The sequence below is a fragment of the Podarcis tiliguerta genome (genome assembly GCF_965153285.1).
Source record: "Podarcis tiliguerta genome assembly, chromosome: 3".
In the NCBI taxonomy this organism is placed as follows: Eukaryota; Metazoa; Chordata; class Lepidosauria; order Squamata; family Lacertidae; genus Podarcis; species Podarcis tiliguerta.
Genome location: NC_139536.1, coordinates 100,458,266 through 100,466,480, shown reverse-complemented (window position 1 = coordinate 100,466,480; position 8,215 = coordinate 100,458,266). Strand labels below are relative to the sequence as shown.

General features: G+C 43.2%; 1 protein-coding gene and 1 long non-coding RNA gene across 2 annotated transcripts; one reads left to right on the top strand and one right to left on the bottom strand.

Moving 5' to 3' along the window:
- Nucleotides 1-1,467: 1,467 nt before the first annotated feature.
- Nucleotides 1,468-5,763, bottom strand: TTC32 (tetratricopeptide repeat domain 32). Its single transcript, XM_083431872.1, has 3 exons — nucleotides 5,424-5,763; nucleotides 4,503-4,657; nucleotides 1,468-1,793 (listed from the first exon to the last, which is right to left on the bottom strand). The coding sequence occupies exons 1-3, from the start codon at nucleotides 5,561-5,563 to the stop codon at nucleotides 1,666-1,668; spliced, it is 423 nt and encodes a 140-aa protein (XP_083287998.1). The 5' UTR covers nucleotides 5,564-5,763; the 3' UTR covers nucleotides 1,468-1,665.
- LOC310673481 lies at nucleotides 5,751-7,912 on the top strand. The gene is made up of 3 exons (XR_014509061.1): nucleotides 5,751-5,855; nucleotides 7,020-7,256; nucleotides 7,786-7,912. It is a non-coding gene; the product is annotated as an uncharacterized lncRNA (long non-coding RNA).
- The last annotated feature ends 303 nt before the right edge of the window (nucleotides 7,913-8,215 follow it).

Sequence of the window (8,215 nt, the reverse complement as noted above, 5' to 3'; positions counted from 1 at the left end):
TGTGAGTTGATCTTATTTTAGGACTGAATATGCTACTTCTACAAAAGCATTTTGAATAATTTTGAATTTGGGGGGGGAGCCGAGAGGCCTGTGGGATGCAGTTACAAACCCAGATATTCAGTGTTGGATTGGTGAGGGGGTCAAGACCCTGGTTTGCCAAAGGATATAGTCGTACCTTGGTTGACAAACGCCTTGCAAGTCGAAATTTTTGGCTCCCGAACGCTGCAAACCTGGAAGTGAGTGTTCCAGTTTGCAAACGTTCTTTGGAACCCGGACGTCCAACGCGGCTTCCACGGCTTCCAGTTGGCTGCAGGAGCTTACTGCAGCCAATCGGAAGCCACGCCTTGGTTTCTGAATGTTTTGGAAGTCGAACGGACTTCATGCTAAGCTACCACCTTCTTGCATATCTTAGTTACAAGGATAAAATGAGAACCTTGACTTATAATGCTTTAAGTCTCTTACAGTAGAAAGAATCAAACTGTCTCATTCTGCAAGACAAATTCATTTGTTCTTGGAGGCAAAATCACATTATTTTGTATCTACTCGATTGTACTAGACAGCTTGGCAAATATCCAGGGTTAGCTAGTAAAACATTTTGCAACAACCCATGCCTTTGCCATTTCAAGCAACACCAATGTAACTTTATTCCCCATTTTGTAAGGCCAAGAGTTGAATAGCTGGCTGTCAAGCAACAGCCTACTTTAGACCTCCTGCCAGGTGTGCATGTGGGCCAAACTACCTCATAGAATAAAACAAAGCCTTATGTAATGCAGTGAACCACTTCTAGACAACTATAGTAGGATCACCAGACAAAAGTGTGGCCATTGTTTGACATTAATGGCGCAGATCTTATAGGAAGTGACGCATCCCAATTTAGAAGAAACATGAGGAGTGCATAAAATAATCTGCATCATTGTTCTGGACATTCTAAGGCTTTTCTTACAATATAACCGAAGGTTTCCTATAAACTGTCCATGTCTGAAGACATCTTAGCCAAGGGAGAGTCCACCAAACCTACAAATCAGCAGCTGCCCATCTGCTAAATTTACAGGTCCCCAGGACTGTGAAAGGCACTGCCGGAATTGCTTCATGCATTCGTCATATAGTGCTGGAAGGCTGTAATCCTGCATGCTGACCTGTTTTTCTATAGAATCTCTACAGCTTATTGTCTCCCTGAAGCTCAGCAGGCTCTTTTCCGTTGGAAATATATTGTTAAAATGTAGGGGGGGGGGTTTGTTTCACAGCCTCTCTACTAATCAATCTATGAAGGCTTTACACAATTATTAAACCTGCTTGTAAGAGCCAATGTGACTTCGTTGTCACATTTGTCTAATGTCATACGTATCATACTATGCAAAATCCTTAAATAAGTGAATGTGGCCCCTGAAGGAATTTAATGCTTGTCTTGAGAAAGACAAAATGTTACCCACCCTTGGTTCCAATATCTACAATGAAGAGAACCCGAGGCAAGGTTAATACAGGACTTTTAAAAAATAATCTGCTTTGTGATTAGAAAACATTCACAATACAAACAGGTTACACTTCAAATTAACTGACTTTAAATTTGACAAATTAACATAGTGGAGTGGGGTGGGGAAAACATGTGTGTTCCTATTACCAGGTAATCCAATCTCAAGTTCGTCCAGGTTCATCTGGAGTAGAATTTCAATAGTTTCTTTTTAGCTTTTCTTCTTTATCAAGAATAGTCTGCTTTAAACTCAGAGAAGCATCTTCAAACTTAGGGTTTAGCTCCAAGACCTTGTTAAAATCCTTCATGGCTTCATCAAAGAAACCTGCCTCCAAAAAAAAAAAGAAAAGAAAAAAAGATGCATTTCTCTTACTCTGAATATGACTATTGAACTATTTTTATGTATCTCTTCTGTCTATTGAATCTTGCTGTCCTGCAGAAACTTCAACTGCTTACTTTCATTGTCACTCACAGAACTCCCCACAAAACCCAAATTTGTTGGGTTGACCTAACAATGAATGAATGAATAATAATTATTTGCACCCTTGTGTGTTTTCCAAAGACACAAAAAGTGCACACCAGATACTATTCCTTGGTAAAGTGTAATGATTAATATACTGAATAATAAACTCTGAACTAATTCATGTTTGTATGTCTGTGAGATTGAGGCTTCTGGCTGCATGAGTTGACAGAATTGCAATGGAGGATATAGAATCTATTACAAAGCAGTTATGTCCCCCCCTTGCCTCTGAGGCCATTTCAGTGCACTGTTCCTTTGCCTACAGTGGGTGTTTTCACCTTGTATATTAGTTAGCAATACTAATCTTAATTCATAGCCCCAATAAGACAAAGCAATGGGTATTACAGTGCAATTGTGTAGACTTGTGTTTAGGAACTATCCAAATGCTTGAGTAAACCATTTACATGTACAGTAGTAATATACCAGCTTGAGCAGGAGATTTAAGAAGGTTTCAGTCACTGCCATCATACTTTGAACTGATCTATTTCTGATACATTAGTTTGAATCTTCTTCATAAAACTTTTATCTAAGAAATCACAGCACACAAGTAAAAGGGCAAAATCTTCAAACAAACAGGAAACAAAGCAGCTTTTACAAAGTCAGCACACATTATGGACACTGTGCCCTTTCAGATAGTGGGTCGTTGTGTTCTAGGGTCGAACATTGCACAAGCACTTTATTTTTACAGTACTGCATTTCTAAAGTGGAATCTTTTGGGAATATGGTGTTATGTAAACCCAAGGGAAATCACGGAATGTGCTGCTACAGTTTTGCATTACCTTTTTATTCCATTTGTTAAAGGTAATGTGTTGGCATTCTGAAGGGGGGCTTACTCTGTGTTCTGCTGTGTTCTGGGTTTCCTTAGTGGAAGGACTGCTGATGGCTTCTGGAAGATTTCTGGAAATACTGCTCACCTACACTAGCAATAAGCCATGGGTCGGCAAACTAAGGGCTGTGGGCCGGATCAGGCCCAATTGCCTTCTAAATCCGGCCCACGGAAGGTCCGGGAATCACTGCATGGATCGCCAGCGAGCGAGTTCTTTCCCTCCTCCCTCTCCCTCACACGGCGGCAGCGGTGCCTCCTCCCTCCCTCCTCCTGGCTTCTCCCCGCCCTGCCTAGAGGAGGAAGGGGGCTGGGCTCTGTTGGTGCCAGCCCCTCTCCGGAGCCCTTTCGTGCACCGCTCATCATCCCCCCTCCACCACCGCTAGCCCCTGCCACTCGCAAGACACAGATAAGCAGCCACCAGGGCTCGTCCGGTGCTGTGGAGAAGGGAGGGAAGCGTCTGGGGGGTGGCCTACCTGAGTAGAATGTGTCCTTTTATTTAAAATGCATCTCTGGGGTATTTCTGCCTGGTGGTGGTCTTGCATAGAATATTGTGTCCTTTTATTTAAAATGCACTACAAATACAATATGTGTAGTGTGCATAGGAATTCATTTTTATATTTTTTTCAAAATATAGTCAGGCCCCCCACAAGGTCTGAGGGACAGTGGACCAGCCCCCTGCTGAAAAAGTTTGAGGACCCCTGATAAGGCCTGGCAGTGCACAACCACAGGAGAGCACTGGGTTTTTGTTAGGGCAAGGAGCAGAAAGTAGATACCACTCAAATGTTTAGCAGCAGCCGAACCTCTGATTATACTGCTGAATATAAGGAAGCTGGGGCTAATCAGAAGTTCAGCTCAAAACTAATTCCTGCACATAGAATTATTTAATTTTAAGTTAGAATTGGGACATGGGTGGCGCTGTGGGTTAAAACACAGAGCCTAGGACTTGCCGATCAGAAGGTCGGCAGTTTGAATCCCCGCAACAGGGTGAGCTCCCATTGCTCAGTCCCTGCTCCTGCCAACCTAGCAGTTCAAAAGCACATCAAAGTGCAAGTAGATAAACAGGTACTTCTCCGGCAGGAAGGTAAACGGTGTTTCCGTGCACTGGTCTAGTTTGCCAGAAGCGGCTTAGTCATTCTGGCCACATAACCCGGAAGCTGTACGCTGGCTCCCTCAGCCAATAAAGCGAGATGAGCGCTGCAACCCCAGTCGGTCACGACTGGACCTAATGGTCAGGGGTTCCCTTTAGCTTTAAGTTAGAATTAGCCTCTATTCTGTGGATCTTGGGATTGATCCTGCAAGCCTGAAGTCTGCCCTGTTTCGGGAAATTTTTAATTTTTAATATTTGATGTTTTATTGTTTTTAGTCTGTTGGGAGCCGCCCAGGGTGGCTGGGGAAACCCAGCTGGATGGGCGGGGTATAAATAGAAAATTATAGTGAAGATGATGATAGGGTAGAGCAAGCCTCACTTCATATAAGTGAAGCCTAAGAGGCCTGATGAGCACTGATGTGCACACAAGAATCTGCCTCAGAATCTTGCTAGACAGGGGTTCCTCAACAAAGTGGAAAAAGTTCCCAGAAGGTAGAAAGTTTTAAGCCATCAGTCAAGAGAACCTACTCTGAATGTTGCCAATTGAATTAGGACAAAGAAATGCATTTAAATATCCAATAATGAAAGCTTACTTCCATACCTAGCCTATATAATATTAATCCTCTGTTATAGTATGGGACTTCAAATTCAGGCCAGGCTTCTATAGCTGATGTATAATCCTCCATTGCTTCATAGAAGTCAACTCTCAAATACTTGATCTGTCCCCTGTTGTTAAATGCTGTTGCCAGATCATGACTGATGAAAAGAAAGGGAAGAGAGTTATTGTCACCTACAAAGAATTGTGCTGCCTAAACATAAAATGACACAGAGAATCTGTCAAGATTTTAAAAAGTTAAGACACGGCTGAAATAAAGTGAGTTTTTAAAATTAGGTGAATAAAACAAAACTTTGGAACTACAGGAAGAAGATGCACACAGTAGTCACAAATCTGTTGCAACATCTTAAGCAACAACCCAGGGCTAATCCTGTGCATGTTTACTCAGTACAGTGAGGCTTGTCTTTGAAGTAAAAGTACACAGAATTGCAGCCTTGGGACTGCTTGCAAAATCACTTCCTGTGTAAATGACACGGAGGTCTGTTTCCCAAATCCTCATGTCCTTGCATTTAAATCCCACCCTTTTCTCCAAGGAGTGTAATGTGACGTCAGTAGTCCTCCCCCCCTCCTCATTTTATCTTCCACATCGACCCTGGGAGGTAGATCTATGACGCAGTAGTGACTGACCCAAGGTCACCTAGTGAGCTTCATGGCCCAGTGGGAGTATTTGAATCATCCTCTCCAGATCACGCAGCCTGGCACTCTAACCACTAAACCACACTGCCTCCCCTTCCTTTCCCTCTCCCTATTTTAAGAGGGAAAACGAGGGGAAGGGGCTGTGAAGTTCATTACTGCAGCAGAGACGTTGAAGGATTTTGGATGGGGGGGGGAGAGAAAATGCGTAATAGCTTCCCTGCTAAACACACACGCGATATTAATCTCGTCTATTGGAACTGGACTGCCCACCTGCCGGCGCATGCGCAGTACTCGATGTAGCTACTGTACAGCTCTTCCGCCCTTTCGTACCGTCTCTCCCGAAACGCTGCGTGCGCATCACGCAGGACGTTCAGCGCAGGTGCGGACTCAGCTGTCGAGCCTCCGTCCATTATTATTATTATTATTTTAACGGCCGCTGTTCGGATGTGAGAATTACTCGGCGGCTCCCAACACGCAGCTCTTCCTCCCAACCCGCCACAAAATATCTACCGTGGGAGCAGAGCCCCCTTCCCTCCCTCGCGCGTGCCCGTTCGCCCGCCTGCTCTCGCCCAACTGTCCTCCGTGGCAGCCGTTGGGGCTGAGGCGGCCTGGCGCGTCTCTCCTGCCGTGACGTCATCAGGAAGGCCCCAACCATAGATCTATTCAAGAAATGAAGACTGCCGAACGTTTCGGAGCTTCCGGGTTAGTTTGGGATATTCGCTCGGATGGCAGCTAAACGGAGCACATGCGGTTTTTAATGGATTTGGACTACGGAATCTTACGGGGAATAATTATTATTATTTTAAATATTGCTAACAGTATTTATGGCAGTGTGTAAGCAAATATATATGTATGTGCATGTGTATACATTATATATATATATATATATATATATATATATATATATATATATATATAATTAGTAATATTTTATATATATATCGAACATTATATATGCAAATAAAAATACAGTGGTACCTTGGTTTACGAACTTAATCCGTTCCGAAAGTCCGTTCTTAAACCAAAGCGTTCTTAAACCAAGGCGCGCTTTCCCATAGCAGCGGAGGACTCAATTTAAAAATGGAACAAAACTCAACAGGAAGCGAAACATGTTCTGCTTCCAAGGCAAAGTTCCCCAACCAAAACACCGGGTTTGCAGCGTTCTTAATCCAATTTGTTCATAAACTAAGCTGTTCTTAAACCAAGGTACCCTTGTAATAATATTAATAAAACAAGTGGTTGGGTGGCCATCTGTCATGGATGCTATAGCTGAGATTCTTGCATTGCAGGGGGTTGGACTAGATGACCCTCAGGGGTCCCTTCCAACTCTCACATCATAAAACTCTAAATTTTAAAAGGCAAAAAGTTGGAAGGGACCCTGAGCAATACCCTCCAACATTGTCTCTGATGAAAATAGGGACGTCCCATTATCCATAAGGATAATTTTACTATTTCTACCCCACCCATCTAACTGGGCTGCCCAACACATATAAAAAACATAATACAACATTAAACATTTTTTTTAAAAAAAACATGCGGCTTTGGGGGGTTGGATAACTGCGTACCCCCCAACATTTTTCTAATTAAAATAGGGACATCCTAAGGAAAAGCGGGACGTCCTGAGGTTAAATCAGAAACCGGGATGGCTTCTCTAAATCAGGGATGTCCCTGGAAAATAGGAGACTCCTGCAATACAGGAATCGCAGCAAAAAATCTCTGATATAAGGCCATTGAACCTCTGTTTAGAAACATCCGATAAAGGAGTCCACATTTCCGCTGTCCAAAAGCTCTTACCCTCAGAAAAGTTCTTTCTCGTGTTTAGTTGGAATCTCCTTTTTCTTGCAATGCCTTCTTTCGTTCCATCAGTTCAGGTCCTACCCTCTAGATCAGAAAAGTTCTCTCCATCTTCAACGTGACAGCCCTTCAGATATTTGAAGATTACTATCATCACCTCTCAAGTCTTCTCTTCTTCAGGCTTAGCAATGCCTGACTGCCTCATCTGTTCCTCAGAAGGCTTGGTTGCCACACCTTTTAACATCTTGGTCTCCTTCCCCTTACCCCAATCTGTACAGGGGCACTACACATGCACAAATAAGCTTACAGGTGCATATTCTTGCCTGAGTTGAAAATTGAATGTGCAAAATGCATCCTCTGTATGCAGCCTTTAAAAATAGCTAATATTCTGCTGATCGGCTGCTTGGCCAGAGCGTGGATTCAGCCTTCACCCAATACCTGATTTGAAGGTGTTTTAGCTTTGGAAAAAACCACTCCATGTGCTGCTGTGACTGATCTGTTTGAGCATGGGCTGCCATCACAAATTCTTTCCTTCCAACGTTTTTGGAAACTTCTTTGGCCCAGTATATAGTGCCCATAGAAAAAGAAGAAGAAGGAAGGCCTTGTGAAGTAGAGAGGGACTTCAAGAAACCAGAGAAAGTCAGGGCAGGCATTCATTTTGTTTGTGTTATGTCTCAGGCCTCGTTTATGTTAAGAAAGTGTTCTGCCAGATTTGAAGAAAAGGTTCAGATCATTTCAGTTGCAGGAATGGATGAGTCATTAAATTGCTTTTTTTGTTTGTTTGTTTCTGAGTTCATTCTGTCCTCTAACCACTTTAATGGGTTTCTAAACTTTTCAGACCATATCTATCAAGTGTGTAAAAAGCAAAAAGTGTAAAAAGCAGAGACATCACCTTGCTAACAAAGCTCCGTATAGTTAAAGCTATGGTTTTCCCAGTAGTGATGTATGGAAGTGAGAGCTGGACCATAAAGAAGGCTGACTGCCGAAGAATTTGAATTACGGTGCTGGAGGAGACTCTTGAGAGTCCCATGGACTGCAAGAAGATCAAACCTATCCATTCTGAAGGAAATCAGCCCTGAGTGCTCACTGGAAGGACAGATCCTGAAGCTGAGGCTCCAATACTTTGGCCACCTCATGAGAAGAGAAGACTCCCTGGAAAAGACCCTGATGTTGGGAAAGATGGAGGGCACAAAGAGAAGTGGACGACAGAGGACGAGATGGTTGGACAGTTTTCTCGAAGCTACCAGCATGAGTTTGACCAAACTGCG